The sequence below is a fragment of the Leptidea sinapis genome, chromosome 36 (assembly GCF_905404315.1).
Source record: "Leptidea sinapis chromosome 36, ilLepSina1.1, whole genome shotgun sequence".
Taxonomy (NCBI): domain Eukaryota; kingdom Metazoa; phylum Arthropoda; class Insecta; order Lepidoptera; family Pieridae; genus Leptidea; species Leptidea sinapis.
This window is the reverse complement of record NC_066300.1, coordinates 3,470,491-3,491,104: the sequence shown is the minus strand read 5'-3', so window position 1 is coordinate 3,491,104 and position 20,614 is coordinate 3,470,491. Positions and strand designations below refer to the sequence as shown.

The 20,614-nt window shown below is 35.5% G+C and overlaps 1 protein-coding gene across 4 annotated transcripts; it reads right to left on the bottom strand.

Annotated features, from left to right (window-relative positions):
* Positions 1 to 443: 443 nt before the first annotated feature.
* On the bottom strand, positions 444 to 20,468 carry LOC126975559 (uncharacterized). 4 transcript variants are annotated; one of them, XM_050823491.1, is made up of 12 exons: positions 20,331 to 20,464; positions 20,093 to 20,161; positions 19,704 to 19,889; positions 15,496 to 15,646; positions 15,226 to 15,395; positions 14,480 to 14,654; positions 12,572 to 12,679; positions 10,149 to 10,318; positions 7,924 to 8,415; positions 5,535 to 5,690; positions 3,129 to 3,320; positions 444 to 1,287 (listed from the first exon to the last, which is right to left on the bottom strand). In XM_050823491.1, the coding sequence occupies exons 2-11, from the start codon at positions 20,123 to 20,125 to the stop codon at positions 3,141 to 3,143; spliced, it is 1,821 nt and encodes a 606-aa protein (XP_050679448.1). In that variant the 5' UTR covers positions 20,126 to 20,161; positions 20,331 to 20,464; the 3' UTR covers positions 444 to 1,287; positions 3,129 to 3,140. The 4 variants fall into 4 exon arrangements, with proteins under 4 accessions (XP_050679448.1, XP_050679447.1, XP_050679451.1 ...); XM_050823490.1 differs by having other exon boundaries at positions 20,093 to 20,468; XM_050823494.1 differs by having other exon boundaries at positions 5,541 to 5,690; positions 20,093 to 20,468.
* Positions 20,469 to 20,614: the final 146 nt, after the last annotated feature.

Genomic DNA, 20,614 nt, shown 5'->3' with positions numbered 1-20,614 from the left:
TGTTGTAGCTAGCCGTCTGCCAGTAAAGTACGTATTTAGTCTATGATAGAACAACAATCTACTAGTACATGGCTGAGCACTAACTGCTAAGGTTCTTTGTGTGTGGTGTCACTATTACGGCAAACGGCAAAACCAGTGGGAGGCTCCTTGGCACAGGAGGCCGTCTAGATTATGTGTGTCACAACGGCGCCTATTTCAGCCGTGAAACAGTTATATGTAAGCATTACTGTGTTTCGGTCCGAAGGGCGGCGTAGCTAGTGAAATTACTGGGCAAATGAGACTTAACATCTTACGTCTCAAGGTGACGAGCCTAATTATAATTATTTTACCAAAAATTCTTAGCGGCACTGTAGTGCCGCTTAGAAATTTTGGGTTTTTTCCATCAGCTGAACGTCCTGCTCGTCTCGTCCCTTATTTTCATAAAAAAAATTACTAAAATACAATTTCAATATGTGTAAAATATAATATATTGTAAAATAACACAATTTTCAATAACAATCACAGGTATATAGTAATTATTAAGAAAATTTCAGATATACAGTATTTAAAAACATACAAAATAACATTCAAAATTAGTTTAAATACAATTTGTGTATAAATTTAAATAAAATGTTTTTAATATTATTTCATTGTTTGATATATCTATACATACAATTGATCTGTCTGTCTGTGTCACAATTTTCTTTAAATAAATACTTATGAACATATACACGATATCTCTACCAGAATTGTTTGTGAAATTAACACCTTATCGATAATATAATTGGAATTAAAGGACGAATATTTATACAAAAATTGAATTTGTAATTAAAGTTCATGAATGATGCGGGACTCGAACCCGCGACCCCTCGGATTTCGTCCGAGCGCTCTAGCCAACTGAGCCAAAATTAAAATTAGATTTTTTATTATATTTTTATCAATATTTGTTAATTACAATTGTATAAAAATCAATGTTCTAATAAGCATTAATGTGTTACAAGAGACTTGATCCTGCAGACAAACTGTCCAAACAGTTTTGCGGGACTATGTTAGCTTTTAAGATTCTTTCCGTAAATGATTAATAGTATAAATAAATAAATAATAAAAAAAAACCGTTCGAGTACGCATTGGCCGTAAATCTTGGTATATCTTGTTTAACTCTCAAGTTAAAATTTCACCTACAGTTACTATCTTCTCTTTCATTAGTGGTTGATGTCATATAACAAGTTGTAGTATGCTGTCCAGAAGATGCCGACCTTCCACCACATGTAAGCATTGGCCATCATTCACTTTCACAGGAATAAGAAACTGGAAAAAATGCAACTGGGTTTTAGTTATAATATTACTAGTTGTTTTTTGAAAAAATTATTTGTTATATACATGATGATATTGTGTTTTATGGAAAAAACATGGTTTTTTCTCAGTAAACAGGTGCATTTATAATAAAAAAATAATTTTATTGTCGTATTTCTACTCCTAAATGTAATGCCTACATAAATAATAAAACTTTTATTTAGAACAATTTTACAAAGCCAATACAAACTAGTAAAAACGATGATAGCTGCAAAAGTATAAACTGCAGCACAGGCTAACAACGACCTTCTCCGAATACAATAAGGAATGATGTTCCATGCACAAAGATCTAAATAGTAAACAGAGTATGGTAATTGATAACAGGACATTAAAAAATACTACAATACATGTGACTTGAAATGTATACATTATTGAGTGAGTGTTAGAGATATGTATATAGAGATTGTGAAGTTTGTAACATTTGTGCTGTGTGTGGTTTTCTTAGGTGTGTGAAGTAGTGATGAATATTTAACACATCCACAAGTTTCTCTGTATCTTCATAATCTATTGTTTTTAACTAGGAGTCAAGTTTCGCTTTACATTTCCTCTTGGTCAGTGGGTAGATGTTTAAGCTTTTGTTGATTTTGTTATAAATTTTAGAGCTTATGTGTTTGTAATGGCGACTTGCAGCTATAGTTCTACGTGAATCAATGTTACATACCCTATTTGAGCGGCGTGTGGTACAGCATTTAGGGTCAAAGGTAATTTCGGAGTGTTAACGAAGAGCAGTATGAAATATAATTAGCTGTCTAACTGAGAGGACCTGGCAATGGCATATTTACAATATTGTATTATAAATATTACTGGTGTGTTTTGCAAGTATAACAAACTCTCTCTGTGTTATTTATGAACGCGAAGTAAAGTTATTCCAAATTTTAAACTTTTTGTTTTTATCGTTCCTTAGCCACTACAGAATTACATGACAGGGAGAAGTAATTTTAAAGTTCGAGTAACTTTTCGTTGTGTTTATTAATAAGACAGTTTGGATAAAACTGCTGTATCAAGCCCAAGCCCAGATCTGCTTTCCAATTGTCAATTTCCTAATGGGATTCAATTTCAATGGGAATCAATTTCCAATTGGGGTTGAGCCCCAATATTTGCATCCCCAGGTTAATCAACTGTAAAGTAGATCCTGTACATGAAGCCACAACCTGAGAGTTCAACAAAGCAAACAGAATTTTATAACGAGACGGTACTCGAACGGTTAGCTCAGTTGGTTAGAGCACCGGCACGGAACGCCGGAGGTCGTGGGTTCGAACCCCGCACCGTTCATAAAATTTTGTTTTTCAAATTTTATTTGTGTATAAATCCTAGAATTGAGGGTTATCACTTTAAAAACATAACATATTGTTCAGATCTGCTACATAAAGTTAATTTTAATGTACCTCAAAATCTCTTAGATATAGCCTTCCACTTGGTATTCCTGCTGTTAGTGGCAAAACTCATATATGGTGCGGTCGTGTAGAACAATGAATGATTTTAGTAGATTATTAGATATTGACATATTTGCTACAAGCATTAACAAAGCAAGGCAGTGTATAACCCTCAATTTTGTAAATTATGTATTGTTTTTGAATCGTTTAAAAGTAACTTTATTGGCATGAATTTCAGCCGACAAATAGTGTTCACGTACCATTATCATATTTTATATTACATACTTCTATTAGTGAAAACTTGTAATTGGCTGTCTGTTACTGTTTAAGTATTGATAGAAATTTTATGAACTGCCGGTTTTCCTTAAATAAAATAAATATATAAATCAATAGTGTGTGCGAAGTAGTAGTTGGTTTGTTCACCTGGTGCAGTGGTCACTCGGAGCCTCGCGTCAGGTGGACCACATCCAAGGGCACCTGCTTGTGGAGGTATCTGCGCGTGGTTCGTGGCCTTCCAGCCACCACGCTGTCGAACACCCACCGGGAGCTCACCTGGCCAACAGCTGCGCCCACTGTCACCATGGCCTCCGCCTGTGTCCCCTCGACCATACCCTCCTGCACACACGTCATTACGACATTTAAAGAAGTCTGCGCATTACATGACCTGATGCCTAATCCATCCCTACGCATTTCACCATCGCATCTTCTTAACAGTTTCCTAAAAGGCCGTCAACACTTCTGTGATTCACTTAACATCAAAGGATTAGTACGTTCGTTTGTCCTCCTCACGGATTAGAAAATATAAGGGTTATGAATGTACTGGTGAGTGGGGGCCGCAACATTGGCTCAGTCGCGATTAGCTACATTATGAGACATGACATCGCGATCGTAACAAACAATATTACAACCATTATTAAATTTCGAAAAAATGCTCACTTTCCCGAGAAAATAGCATCCATAGATAATACACTATATACAAGAGATAGATGTGCCACTGATGTTTTTATTATGTAAAATCAGTGTACCCAGGCTAAGAGATGGCGCTGCGTTATTTTTAGTAAAATTATTTTACGCCCGTAGTGTACCGACTACCGTCGCTAGATGGCGCTCATTAGGTTTATACTTTATCTATTGATTTTGGATATTGCGATATTGATTAATATTGCAAATTGTTCTTACTTCTTTATTCGTGGATGGAAATTCCTAATCTCATTAGAGTTTAGGTGTTCTGTGTTTTTAGTGGTGTTTTATATTACCACACGATAGTCAAGTCTTGTTTTAATAACTAACATAAGTAAGTACTTTACTATCACTAGCTCCATCTATCCATCTATAATGTATGTAAAATGATCGCCATCGTGATGGATTTCCAGTGTACCTAATAGAATAGATGGTAGCACTTTCAATGTAAAATTTCATCATGTGCCAATATAGCGAAGTTGCACCCCCCTGATCGCATCTACTTCAAACAATAATTTTTGTGTGTGCACGCCATCTACACAATGAGGTGGTAACTACGAGCACAGTACTACGAGTACGATTCAAGAAAGTATAATAAAACCACACTGCAGGCGGGGAGCGTGCTCACTCTCTTCAAGAAATCAAAGCGCAAACACAGATTAAGCAGTACTACATTATTAAGCAATTTGTAACTTTTATAAAATTAATATTTGTACAGTTCGATAAATTATTCATTGAAGTCAAAGACAGGCAGATCCCTAACGGCGGGAACAATGTGTTAATTGAAACACTGTGAAAAAGCGTCAATCGCTGACAAAATACTCTAAGGGACTAGTATTTCAAGTATTCGTGTTTTACCAAAAGTGCCTGCTTCTATTTAGTTTACACCTGTAGCAGTGTAATACCATTTATGTCCATTAAAATTATCTGCAACTGTAGTTTATTGTGAAATAGTTTATCTACACCCATGCTATAAATCCTCTATTAAAGATTCTGAAACAGTTAGCTTATTACCAACATTAAAACACCCAATGTCGTAATAACCATTACAATATCCCAACGAGTGTTGTAATGTTGTACTAAATTTCATAACAACTCCTTGGTTTTTTTTCGATCCCTTCATGCGCAAAGAGTTTCAACAAACAGCCACATTCTTATTGCTCGATGCGTGGTATCTGTATGAATTTAAAAAAAAAGAACATTTTCGTTTACGCGCGTTCCACACTACCAGAACATGGCGCGCCGTAAAAAAAAGTAGGTTATTCGAAACCCCGCTATTTTTCTTAAAAATGAGCGATTCAAGTTTTGACAGCACACCGCCGGATATTTTAAACGCTGCAAAAGAAAATAATATTCAAGTGAATTTTAATAATTTCACTATACAAAATGTAAATTACTACCAAAATAAATAATTCTTTAGTTTATTTGTATATAATCAGTAATGGATGATTAGGTAACTACTAGGACTGACTGTTTTAATTTTAGCAGTAAGCTAACTGTTTCAGAATCTTTTAGAGGATTCATAACCTGGGTGTAGATAAAGTCTTGTATGCAACTGTTGATAATTAGGTATTAAAACACCAATGTGATCATATCATATCATAAACCCACACTCGTGTTTTAATACCCCTTATTACACAACAGTTGCATAAATAACTATTATTGTTTGGGAAGAAGGTTATTATCTGTACTATTTTGATGTGGAATACTTCTCGGATAGGTTAATACGAGACTGTAATGCTCCTACATCCAATGCAATAGTAGACACCTCACCGTAACGAAACAAAACCGTCAAACCTTGTGATATTAACGTCGACGTGCATACGACAAGGCTCCATCCTAGATTGAATAGTTATAAGTTGTTCACACACGTACATCTAACGTGGCTCCACACAGAGTGAGCAGCGTGATGACGTCATCGCGGTTCGTCGCCGCCTGGTCCACGCGCACGCGCAGTCCGCAGAACACGTCACAGGCGTACTCGCTGCGCGTCCGTCCTAGCGCGCACCGCTCCACACGCGCCCTCTGCTCAAACAATTAAGTACTTTTTTTATTAGGTTCACTAAACAGGATACACTCTTAATATTTTTTTTTATGGAATAGGAGGACAAACGAGCGTACGGGTCACCTGTTGTTAAGTGATCACCGTCGCCCACAATCTCTTGCAACACCAGAGGAATCGCAGGAGCGTTGCCGGCCTTTAAGAAAGGTGTACGCGATTTTTTTGAAGGTTCCCCATGTCGTATCGTCCCGGGAACACCGCACAAGGAAGTTCATTCCACAGCTTTGGAGTACGTGGAAGTAAGCTCCTTGAAAACCGCACTGTGGAGAACCGCCACAAATCCAGATGATGGGGATGATATCCTAACTTGTGGCGTGTCGTGCGAAGGTGGAATTCGGCGGCAGGAATCAGGTGAAACAGCTCTTCGGATCACTCCCCGTGATAAATGCGGTAGAAGACACACAATGAAGCAACGTCTCTACGCAACGCCAAGTGATCCAGCCATTCACAGAGCACTGGGTCCCCAACAATTCGAGCTGCTCTGCGTTGCACGCGGTCAAATGGATCAGCTGATACTGGGGTGCGCCAGACCAGAGATGACAGCAATACTCCAATATTGTATAAAACAGAAAAATACGTTAACATATTGAGGCGAGTGCCACCTTTTGGAAGTGAACACAGCATGCTTTTAAATGTGTTCTAGATTTTATATAAAACTAAAAACATTAACTTAAGCTAGATGAACACAATTCAACCCCACAGTCCCCAAGTCAATAATCCGCTTTTTCTAGCACAAGTCTTCTGAACATAGGGACTGACGGATTGAATATGTCTACCTTCTGACAGACTTCATTATCTTATATCTTTAAACAAGCAATTCTTGTATATATATATATATATATATATATATATATATATATATATAAACTGAATCTCGGAAACGGCTCCAACGATTTTCATAAAATTAAGTAGTTAGTTAAAGTTAGTTAGTTAGTTAGTTTAAGTTAGTTAGTTTAATGCAGGGGATTTCAGGGGTGATAAATCGATCTAGCTAGGTTTCAATTTAAAAAAATGGTTTTATCCATGTTTGAATGAGAAACAGCTACAATAACATTAGAATACAAAGGTAAATTTCGCCACTATATACAAGACTATTATAGCTCAGATGGGACATTGGGTGATCCGGAAAGCAGAAGACCCCGGTTCGAATCCAGATGTCCTATTAGTTTTTTTTTTGTTCAAGTTTTGTACATTCTTAAAAATCCGAGCAAGGCTCGGTAGTTCGGATATTAATATATAAATAATCCTTTATATAAAAATTCTTGTGTCACAATGTTCGTTCCCGTACTCCTCCGAAACGGCTTGACCAATTCTCATGAAATTTTGTGGGCATATTGAGTAGGTCTGAGAATCGGCCAACATCTATTTTTCATACCCCTAAATGTTAAGGGTGGTCCACACGATTTTATTTTTTTGACATTTTTTTTAAATTTGTTTGATTATGAGTCAGCATTAAAAATACATACAACTTCAAATTTTCACCCATCTACGATCAACAGTTACTTTTGTATCGCGATTTTAATATCGGCAATACAACATTTGCTGGGTCAACTAGTATTATATAATATATAAACTAGAATGAATGTAGTAATGTTATGATGCCGACATACTCTTGTATGTATAAAAATGCATTTCAGTAAATCTGACTCCAATAAGTATATATTAAGGATCCGAAGATTGTTTATATTTTTTTATAAAAATAAGGGATAAGACGAGCAGGTAGTTCAGCTGATGGTAATTGATACGCCCTAACCATTACAATGCAGTGCCACTCAAGATTATTGAAAAACTCAAGAACCTACAACTGCGCTCATCACCTTGAGACATAAGATGTCAAGTCTCATTTGCCCAGTAATTTCACTAGCTACGGCGCCCTTCAGACAGAACCACAGGAATGCTTCACGGCAGAAAGAGGCGCCGTTGTGGTAACCATAATCTAGCCGGCATCCGTTGCCAAGGTACCTCTCACTGGTACTGTTCTAGATTTCTAGAATGTACATCTATTCCACATTGCCAATTTGAGATCATTCATGCCTTAAATCAAACCATAAATAGGAGATACGTAATTCATGTGGACAAAGGTCAATTTTATTCAAATTTTTCATAATAAATTCATAGGAATAAGGTTTTGGAGATCAACATATAAGGTAAAATGCTGTAATTAAAGTGACACTAGGCAAACAGATATATACTTACTTGTGAAACCTTCAAGAGATGATGCACTTCATGCCCATAGTGTGGCAGCCACCGTCCCTGCTTCGCTGACTCCAGCAGCCAGCTCGTCCACAGCACCCGACACCCACGCACGGCTCCCAGCAACGCATTCACATTCCGGGGCTTGTTCATCACCACATTATCCACCGAGCTGCACACTATCACTCTGTCACTTTGACTTGTTTCATTTAAAACATTCACTCCACTAATATCACCACACCTATTTCTATTGTTTTCCTTATCGTCATTCAACTGTTTATTATTATTAGTTCTATCATCAACCGGTTTGTCAACCTGATCCATGTTGATGTTGGAGAACATCTGCGCGAGCGCTCGCTCGGGGCTGCTCTCGCGACAGGAGCCGAGCACTACGTGGGTGGTCCGCTTGTTGACGCGGCTCTGGATCCGACCGCCCAGAGATCTGATCGCGTTGCATACTTCGTGACGTTCCATCCGCGACATGCCCGTCAGTACCTGGAAATATATGGGTTTCGTTTGTTATCGCGAACTTATGAATGACAGATGCATGCCGACAGACATTTACACTTAACAGCATAGATGTAGAATATAAAAGGTATAAAAGGCATTTATATTCTCAAAATTGATTCCTTTAGAATTATTTTGTCATTTCTAATAACTACTAGATACTACTACCGCTTCGGAAACAAATGGCGCTCTGAGAGAGAAGAAGCAAGCTCTCCCAGCATTATTTTTTTGCGCTCTTTTCAATAAAAATTTACAATATTGTACAGTCATTTCTATCGCTTTAAAATAATCGCAATCTAGTCCCAGGCTGTCCGATCATTTAGATATTCAGCAGTGGAGTAATAGGATTTACGACAGAGCCATTTTTTTATAAAACATTTAAATTTATTTATAGATAATGCCTGAACAGTGGCTGGGACTTTATTATAGAAGTGTATACATTTACCCTTACCCTTAAAGCTATTATGTATCTTATGAAGCCTACTAGAATTAGTTACAAGGAATCCCTTATTTCTTGTGTTATAATAATGAAAATCACTATTAAGAGCAAAAAGGTGACGATTTAACAAAAATTAACTAAAATTTTATTTACACTTAAAGTACTCTATACTTTTCTTCTTCACTGCCCCGTCCGTGACTAATTTTGATTTGTCGTTAACAAGGTGGCTCGCTAATGCTAAGCGTGGCTGAGAGTTTAAGACTTGTCAATCAAATTCGGTTGCAGTAATTATGGATTCGCTATACTTTTCTGTATTGCTGTATCTCCGTTAGAGGTGTTCTTCTCTCTAATAACTAAACAGTATAATATAATTAGTACAAATTAATTTCTAACCAAAATCTCGAACCCGTGACGCATGGATCGTAAATCTTGGTATGCCTTGTTCAACTCTCAAGTTGTCGATCTACAGGAAATATACTTGAATGTCGCTCTTTCAAATCGATTTTTTTTTTTAAATAATATCCCTCACATCTGGGATTAATTATACAAATTTAATATGTTAACAAAATTTATGAACGATGCGGCAATATAATATTGAAGGATTAAATAAATAGAAATACTTGAAAAGACTCAATAGGTACTTGTTTTATTAAATGACTACAAAGACGGAGACAGACAGGGCGGGAATTTTTAGCGGGAATATATTGACAGATTGTAGTGTAGTGACCAGGGGGGTGCAACTTCACTACATTGGCACATGAAAAAAATTTGCATTGAAAGTGCTGCCACCTATTCTATTAGGTACGCTGCAACTTCACCACGATGGCGATAATTTAACATACATGATAGATGGATAGATGGAGCTAGTGATAGGAAAAAACTCACATAACTTACTTATTAAAGACTTGACTATCGTGTTGTAATCATTGAATGGCTCTCCTTATTTAAAGGACTGCTGAACTTAATAAACGAATAATAATTTCCACCCACACAAAAGAAACATCAATATGCATTCAATACGGTCTACAATAATAGTAAAAAAGTAAAAACTATAAACTTGATTAGCGCCATCTAGCGACGGTACGCTAAGAGCGTAAAAATAACGCAGCGCCATTTCTTGGCCTAGGTACACTGATTTTACAAAATAAAAACATGAGTTGTACATCTATCTCTACTATATAGTGTATTATCAATGGTAGTGACACTTAAGTTTCTGACAGCTGGGTGACAGGGTAACGTGTTCTTTATTTCGATGAATTCATTCAACAAATATGATACATACTATCCTCGGTACACGGTCGCTGGTCGTGGCGATCCGTCGCTTGTCTCGCGCACACGGCGTCTCGACCAACTTGCGTGCGAGTCGCTCGGCGCGCACCAGTCCGCGACGCTCTCGACCCGACACCACGCCTTGAGGACGCTTCTGTTTGGCCGGACTCGGGGACCCGTCTGCTATAACATGCACTTGAATCTTTATACTGTAATTGTCAAACCATAGACTGGGAATGGAGCGAACGCCCGTTTTTCAACAGACATGCTCGTAAAGTGACCCTTATTACCAGTGGCGTGCATTGGTTTTCTTTCAAGGTAAGCACTGTAGATCTAACTAGTCGTAGAACCGCGCTCTAGTCTGACAGTACTAGGTTTTGAAATCTACATACATCTACATAATTCGATGTGTTTCGCATGTAGTTTCCGTACCACATGGTCAACCTAATATTTCAGTTTGTGTCATTCGAGTAACAAGTATCCCTTAAACTGCTTTCTTATTTTATTTCAATAGCCTAAGCATGCGTGTTTATTTAACAAAAATTAAATAAAATGTCAAATTAAACTTAATCAACTTTATTATTAAATATTTTGTTTTTATTATATATTGAGTAACTGTATTTTTTTTAATACTTTCATAACGAAGTAGGCAATGCCTAAAGGCATATATGGAATGCACGCCCCTGCTTATTATATCATTCTTAGGGCCATAAACCGAGCTATAACACCCACATGCATAATAATATTACACACTAGATATATATAGTTACGTTAGTACCTAACTGCAACAAGTTTTTTGTATCAATAAAGAGGTTTTATTCCGCTGAAAATCTATTTACATTTTTGGCAATGTATCCCTAATTATGACGAAAAACATTCTCAAATTATTTATAATTCACAATATTTTGTTGTATAATATATGCATTTTATCACTGAAATTGTAATTTTAAATAAGCTATATGATTACATAATCAATCACTTTTCATTTGACGCATGAAATAAAAATTGCGCCATTTCACATGATTAAACGATTTATGTTATACAATAGATGTTTCTATTGTCTCGAAACTCGTCAGCAACTTGCTAACTAGACACGCGGCTGATTTAACCCGTATCTTCGTGTATGATGAGCAACTTAGCTTACTTGTATCATAATATACTATTATTGTACGATATGGTAACTAAATTAAGGGCAAAAAAGCCCAAGCACACACACACACACACACACACACACACACACACGTCATATACACTTCTAAATCAGGATATATCATCTATTTAAAATCGTTTCATCGATTAAATCGTCATAATTTTAAAAGCAACTTGATACAGTCTTTATCCTCATTTAAACCAAATGGGGTGGGGTACCTTAAAGTCCTCATACTTAAAAGAAGGCACAAAGGAGAATTATTTACTTATTCCCTTAGTATGAGCATCAATTTTCACACCAAGGATGTGGTCATGTAATGTCTTGAGTACATGTAGATAAGATAAGATAAAATAAAATAAATTTTATTTGCATTGAATAGGTTTCATTACAAGATGGTATAGTACAAATGTTTACAGTTTGCTATTCAGCTCTATACAAAGCATGCAAATGTCAGTGATTTACAATTATTTATATAAATAAGAAATTTAAATATCCATGTGACAATTCAAGAATTCACTTACATTATAATATACTGATGTCAATAGAAATTTTTTAAGAGTTAATCTAAATTTATATTCGGGTAGATTTTGTACACATTCGGGTATTTTATTAAATAATTTAACACACATTCCGTATGCGTTACGTTGAAGCAATGAAGTACGTTGTGGTCTATCCAAAACCAGTGTATGACCATTTCTGGTGCAGCGTGTATGAACCTATCTAACAGTTTTAAACAAATTTTTATGTTTTTTACCGAACATGCATGCTTCCAATATATACATGCCAATTAGTGTTAATATATTCAGCTTACGAAATGGTGGCCTACAAGATTCGTACGGGGGGATACCTAATATAGCCCGAACACATTGTTTTTGTGCTATGAAAGCTCTTTGAAAATGAGTTGATGAGCCCCATAATAATAAACCATATTTAAGATTCGAGGCTACGTAACCATGATATGCTAAAAGAGCTGCCTCCACAGATGCAGTTTGGTGTAATCTTGAAAGAACGTAACGGAATTTTATGAGTTTATTGCAAATCTTGTCTATGTGGTGAGTCCAAGTTAAGTAGGTAGGTAGTAGGTAGGAGATACAAGAGCTCAACGAATTAAAGTTTATAGCCCCAAACATAAAACACCAGTCGTATATTATCACTCAAATGTTCAGAAATATTGTATCTTTACTTTTATCACAAGTTTGTCGGTAGAGCTTGTGTAAAAAATGCACCTACTTTATAACAGCTAAGTGAAAGTTTTAGATATTGATAAAAAAAATAACGCCACTCACCGTCATCTTCATCGGTGATGAGATCAGTTTCCTTCTGCGTGAAGAGCTTCCGTTTTGACTTCTTGTGAGGAGACGTAGCGCCTGTGAGTAGGTGAGGTTGGCGCTGAGCTAAGGATTAAAAGTTCATTAAGATCCTAAGTATTTAACTAAAGCTAACGATTAGTACAACGAAGATAAAAAATACTTTAAATCGTAATAATTTCAGCCGGAAGACGTCCACTGCTAGACAATGGCCGATTGTGCGTTGCTCTCATCTAAACTATTCCGGCGATCTTGACCAGATCGTCAGTCCATCTTTTGGGGGACCTATCAACACTAAGTCTTCCGGTGTTTCTTCTTTAAATCATAAACGTAGAATTATTTCGTAGGGACAAAATTGGTAATATCAATGCATGTTGAAGGCGTCCTACATTCCATTGATGTGCAGAAGGAATAGTGGGAGTTAGCATACAACCTTAGGGAACTCCAGCAATGTCGTACTTCGTTTTCGAGCATGCTGCGCTAGTGAGGAAGCTGGTGATCCATTGGCAAAAACTCTCGGGGAGCCCATAGTATGGAATATTCTAGAAAAGCGCTTTGTGCTGTACTAGGTTGAGGACCCTGTAATCCTTCCTTCGATGACTGTTGCCTAGATAGGCAACAGTCTAGTATGCTTAACATAGATATGTTAAGCATACTAGAACATTGGCGATCATACGATCACGGTCAATTAAAATTTGTGCTTCTAATCAATATATTATGCTTAATATTATCTTAAATATAAGGAAAGCCTAAAGACGTTTTTTGCAACAGTTTTATGTCTAGTCGCTGCCGTGTCGCTACGTCGTCCGCGTGGACGTTATAAAGCAACAAAAAAAAATACTGTCTGCATCTAGCGTGATAACTTGTAGCCTATATATTCATCTGACCTCTTTTATATATACATGCAAAATTAGAATTAAATATATTCAACAGTATTTGCATTTAGCCCGGACATACATACAGGCAAACACAAACGGCCAATCAGATTGAGTATTGTTTATAGAACACACAGCAAGTATTTAAAAAAAAAACAATAATAGTTTTTACTCTGTTAGGATTTTATTATAGCTATGTATACATTAGTGTTTAGATGCTTTTTTATTCCATTTGTGATCCTTCATATTTTTAATTTCTAATTTTATTTCTGTATGAAAAATTCTATGAGGTAATTTTTTATCGCAGTTTCACAGTTCTACTGTGAAATTTTAACTAACTTTGATAAACTTCGTAATTAACACAGACATAGATCCAAGTAGATAATGTATGAAAACCAAGCGTGCCCTCTTTTTTTGTACCTACTGTAACGTCGTTAAAATGCCAGTGCATCGAGCCTAACGTTTAGCCACTCACCTCATCATTAGTTAACGTTTTCAGTACATCAATAGTCCGGTATTGCTTATTACTAAAATCGGCAATTTATTATAAATCATAATAAAAAATAAAATAAAAGTGTCAAAGGAAGAGCATTGCTCCTCTTTTTGTCGTCTTTTTAACATACGAAGTACATATAATATAATATAACAATAATATAATATTGACACACTTTTTACACAAATTATCTTGCCCCAAATTAAGCATATATAGCCTGTGTTATGGGTTACAAGACAACGATATATTTAATACAATATACTTACTTAAACATACATAAATACGTATAAACAAACATAAACACATTTAAACATCCATGGCTCGGAAGCAAACATTCATATTCATCATATAAATGCTTGCACCTACCCGGTAGGTAACCTCTAACTTAGTAGGTAGGATCGCTAACCACTCGGCTATACAGGTTGTCTAAACTAACATATACTAGCGGCATCTATTTGGATCCACGTCTGTGGTAATTAATAAAAACTAGTAGGTTAATTAATATAAATTGTGACGTACTTATCAAATCAGGTCGAGATCTGTCCGGTGAGTCATTGCTCGTGTGCGACTTGTCGTGCGACTGGTCGGCGCTAGTATCGCGTTCATTCTCGCTGGATATCCTCAGTCGCGGCAGTGCCTCGTCGCTCTCAGAGAGCAAATTTTCTAAAGATATATTTTCTTGTTCTGCTTTCCTCTGAATTGGTTTAAAGAACAAATAAATACAAATATACTGGCAAAAATGAATTATTATTTTTAGTTTTAACTATAACTCTGTGAACGGCTGGATCACTTGGCGTTGCGTAGAGACGTCGCTTTATTGTGTGTCTTCTACCGCATTTATCACGGGGAGTTTTCCGAAGAGCTGTTTAACCTGATTCCTGCCGCCGAATTCCACCTTCGCGCGACACGCCACAAGTTAGGTTATCATCCTCACCATATGGATGTGTAGCGGTCCTCCACAGTGCGGTATTCAAGGAGCTTTCTTCCACGTACTACAAAGCTGTGGAATGAACAACCTTGTGCGGTGTTTCCCTGACGATACGACATGGGTAACTTCAAAAAAAGCGCGTACACCTTCCTTAAAGGCCGGCAACGCTCCTGTGATTCCTCTGGTGTTGCAAGAGATTGAGGGCGGCGGTGATCACTTAACAACAGGTGACCCGTACGCTCGTTTTTCCTTCTATTCCATAAAAAAAACCTACATTGGTACTCCATCGATACTAAATATAAATTAATAAAATTTAAATGTGTTCACAATAACTCACCAACAGATGTCGCAGAGTGGCGGGGGAAGGGAGATCCGATGGTCTGGTGGGCGCAGGGAACAGTCGCTCCGGCAGTCTCCTTGCTGCACTGGCGCACGCCTCCACCCACAGTGGTGACACCAGCTGACATGCTAGAGCTCTACCTTTGGCCCGAGTCTCTCGGCAACCTCCTTTATAATTTGAATAATGTACAAAATAAAAATAGTTATAAAGCTTTAGAATTTGACCATTTCTGTTTTGTTTGACATAAATTTAACTAAATAATCTTACCTTGTGTCCATATAACATGAGTAACTAAGGGGCTCCAAATGGGTACAACAGAAGCCCCTAGTGCAGTCAGCGCAGCTCTGAGTGCCAATGCTCGAGACTCTGCTCCTACATCAACCAGAGCTACCACACCTCGAAGCACATCCGATGTTGACTGGCACCACAAAAACAAAATTTAATACTTTAACTAATAGTACATTATACATCAAGGGAGAAAAGCATTGTGTTACAGATTATATTGGATTTTGAGCATTGTGAAGAACTATGCTTAAGTCCAAAGTGCAGCAAAGGGAATTTAATTTTAGCCAGTGAGTGTGATAAAAATTTCAAAATTGAAGAGCTCTACAAGCAAAAATATCTTGTAAATACTTTGGGTAATACTATAAGCAAATAAATAATAGTTAAAAAAAACTAAAAAGCACACTTTATATAAAATTCAAATTCAATTAGATTTTTTTAACTATTATTTATTTTTCATTTTTTAGTCAAATTAGTGTAATGTCATCGGTCCTCGATAAATCTACAAAGTTTGAAAGAAATCTAGCCGATTAAAGTGGGTCAAAATCGCGTCCAAAGAAGTCGGTTACAAACATACAGGTGAAGCTAATATAAAGTGTATAAAAACAGGGTAAACTCATAGCTCCAAAGAAGATTTGCAAATGGTCAGAAAAATGCAATGTGGCAATGAATCAGTCTGCAACTGTAACAAGAGGGTGTCATGACTGATCATGTTATGAAACCTCTTAGCGATACGCTTTTTAAAATCTACCTTGGACTTTCCAGCGAGACTGCATCAGTCACCTACCCAGCCTATCTAGTCACTACCCAAGCTTAGCTGGGAGTTAATGTTCCAGACTTAAAGAGCTGAAGACTGCCCCTAATCTTACCACTTCTCCACCTCATCTTACTTAATAACATACTGAAATAGAGTAGTTTAGGAAATTTCCTAATATGCAAATATTTGGGTTGTGCAGGTTATCAACTGTAAAGTAGATCCTGTAGAATAGTGTAGGTGAAGCCACAACCTGAGAGTTGAACAAAGCATACAAGATTTTATAACGAGACATCACTCGAACGGTTAGCTCAGTTGGTTAGAGCACCGGCACGGAACACCGGAGGTCATGGGTTCGAGTCCCACATCATTCATAAAAATTTGTTGTTTTTCAAATTTTATTTGTGTATTAATCCTAGAAATGAGGGTTATCACTTTAAAAACAAAATAAATTGTTTAGATTTACAAGAGCGACATCTCATGTCAATTTCCTAATATCCAAATATTGGGGTTGAGCAGGTTATCAACTCTAAAGTAGATCCTGTAGATGAATATATGAGTTGATCATAGCACACAAGATTTTATAACGAGATATCACTCGAATGGTTAGCTCAGTTGGTTAGACACTGGCAAGGAATGCCGGAGGTCGTGGGTTCGTGTCCCGCATTGTTGATAAAATTTTGTTGTTTTTCAAATTTTATTTGAGTTTAGGAGATCTTTAAAACAAGCAGTGACTATGAACTATGAAAAATATCCCAGGGAAACACTGTCTGCTATAGAGTAACTGACTACTTACTCATTACAAAATTTATTTGGGTTCTAAGTTTAAGAAACATTGTGTAAGTCAATGACATTCTATACATACCGACAAATCATGTCGTATAAAAACAAAGCCGAAATATGGAACATGCGTATATACACCACCATATTACACCATCATAAGCTTAATTGCGGCATTTACTCCAGTTGCTTAAAATATTCTTGCCGAAAAAGCAGTAATGTTTTTTTTAATAATTTTATCATGATATCAGTCAAGAGACTATGAACAGATGTGTTCTGAGATTATTGATGACCAGAGTAAATTCCTCAATAGGAATATCTCTATATTTAATGATTAAATGCTAAGGCTGTCTAGTATATGCTGTCTAAACCAAATAAGCAGTAATGTAAAATATTTATTCAGTTCAGGTATGTTGTCAGAACCCAATTCAAACAGTGACAGTTGACACACAACTAAGGAAAAAGTGTGCTTACATTCAAATTCAAATATTTTTATTCAAAATAGGATGTGAAATCACTTATTGAAAGTCAAAAAAAAAAAAAACTAGCACCCATTCCAAAGTGAATGCCTCAGGCCTGAGAAGAATGGGCGCAACAAACTCAGCGGCATTGTCTTTTATCATCAGACTGTGTATGATATGTCTGTAGGTGTGTATAGAATGTCACTAATGGAAGTGTAAAAGTCAATCATCAATTCAAATCAAATTCAATCAATTTTATTAAGAAAATATGATGTCTTCTCATTTTCATGTGACTGTACTTCTCAAGTCTTATACACATCTATTGTTGATGAGTTTGTTGCGCCCATTCTTCTTAGGCCTGAGGCATTCATTTTGGAATGGGTGGTAGTTTTTTGTACTTTCAATAAGTGATGTCACATCCTATTTTGAATAAAAATATTTGAATTTGAATAAAATTCCAATGGGTTGTAGATTCTGAATTTCAATTATTGAAAAATCATACATTGAATAAAAATACTTGAAATAGACAATACAGCAGTAAGCCTTTTAAGTTAAATTTATACAATATAGTACATCCAACAACAAAGATAGGTATTTTTTAAAGAATGAATGTATTATTAATTAATTATAATTTGACAACTCCCAAAAACCCAATGCAGAGCCCCACTCTCACCTTGAACATTAAAGTATAGACTAGAATGGTGACCATTTTTAAATGATAAGATAAGATTATTTATTTGTAGTCATGGGTATACATAGATGTTTCAAATCACAATATAAGTTCTCCATTCCTTGCCCGCTTGCTGTGGCATACAAATCGGTTTAAAGATCATTTATTCTCATTAAAAACATTACAAACTGTCACTTACATGAGAACAATATTTATAAATAATAATCTATGAATCATCCTTATGATAAACATAGGTATAAAACTAAATATAAGTGTGTGCACTAGAAAAAGGAAGTATCATCTGCAATACATTTCGCTAAACGAAGCTTAAATAAATTAAAAGTGCCTGCATCTTTGATATGCGAAGATAGTCCATTGTATGGTTTAGCACCATCATATGTAATTGTTTTCAGTCCATAATTGGTCCTTGACTTTGATAGTATGAAGTGATCATTATTGCGTCTATTTTGTATTTGTTTCTTTTTTATAAATGTTAATTCTGAATGTATCTGTTTGTCTATTATTTTCCTAATTAGTATGCAGGTTGTGTATTTGTATAACTGTAATATATTCACAAATTTAGTTTCTTTATAAACTTTTTCTGTAGCTGTTAGAAATGGATAATAGAAAAGTATTTTAATTAGTTTGTTTTGTATTACTTGTAATTCCTTTAACTGAAATTTAGCGGCGCTGCCCCATACTTCTATTAAATATAATAAATGTGATTTTACTAATGAGTTGTATATCATTAAACGGACCTGCTTTGGAAGACAATGAACAATTCTACGAAGTGAACCAGATAGTGATGATAATTTAGATTTGACGTGATCGATTTGAGATTTCCAAGTCAAGTTACTGTCTATTCTTAAGCAAAGGTATTTTTCTTCTTGTTTCATACAAGTTGTAATTAATAACAAGTCAAATAAATATATATATACACAATGACAGTAAATTGATATACATATCAATAATTAAATATTTTGAAATAACATATAACAAGTGAAATTGGTAAAACGAAATTAAGTACAATGATATTTAAAAAAGTGTTAATTGAGTGTTGTATCTGAAAAGAAGTCTTTTATGGAATAGTATGATTTTGTCACTATCACATTAAATAGTTTCTTTTTAAAACACATCAACTTAAGTTCTGTGATATGTGTAGGTATCTTGTTAAATATTCTCGACACCATTTCAAGAACACTATTGTACACTGAAGCTGTGTTACTGCCATGTAAACGTAATCTATTCTTGCTTCTCAAATTTATATTGTGGATTTCAGATGTTCTGACAAATTTATCAGGGTTAGTTTTTACAAATAATGCTATTTCATAGATATATAGTGAGGTCAAAGTAAGAATTTTAAGTTGGTTAAAGAAGGGTTTACAACTATCCCTTATTTTAAGACTACACATTGACCTAATGCAGCACTTTTGAGCTTTAAAAATTATATCTGGCTCAATATGTTTAATCATTACACAGATTTTTTTCTGCCTTACGCATATCTATAGGTAGGTAGATATGTACTCACATTTGGAAGGTCCTTTCTCAAGTTATACCTCTTCATATCTCTGTTTTTGTTAACAGTTTTTGGTTTGAATACATTTTGTTGCCTTTTGGTCAGTACCCTTGCCTCAACTGCCTTCTTTTCCTCTACTCCTTTCAATGCTGACCATTCCTCTCTTAATCTTAACCTTTCAGCAATTGCCGAGCGTCTCTAAAAGTTGAATCATTATTAAATGTAAAAGTCCATAAGTATTATACCTACTATGTCAACATTAATTATTATAAAGAAAATTTTAGCAATAAGCCACAATATTTAAGTACCTATTAAAATTTTTATTGAGTATTGATCTTCAGCTCCATTAATTACAATATGCATAAAAAAGCAATTTCTTAATAATTAAAATTTCTACCCACCAAACCAGCTGCGCTTCTGTTTTCTTTATCCATTTTAAATTTGGAATCACGTTTTTATTCAAATAATACCTGTAACTTTTAACTAGTGGAGATATTTTGTCTTTCCGTTCAGGTTTTCATTTAACAATGAAGATTTACTTATAGTTGATGGACAATAAAAAGTTAGAAATAAGTTTAACTATAACATCAGTCATGATAAATATTAGGCAGGCATAGAATATGCAGATAAATAACTTGCCTGCACGTTTGTAAATAATAATTAGAATATTGTCGCAAAATGATTACAATAATACAATGTTAAATAGTATTTAAAACGGTTGTTTTAGTTTTGATTTTCATAATTATTTTTATACTGTCTTCCAAGTCCCAACTCCGCTCGCTAAGTACGTAATATACATTGACATCTGACATTGGTATTTGATATTGACATTTGACATTGATATTTGACTTTGACATTTCACATAGGTACCACCATTATAATATAAAGTCTACACATCTAAAGCGTGCGAGAGAGAAGAATAT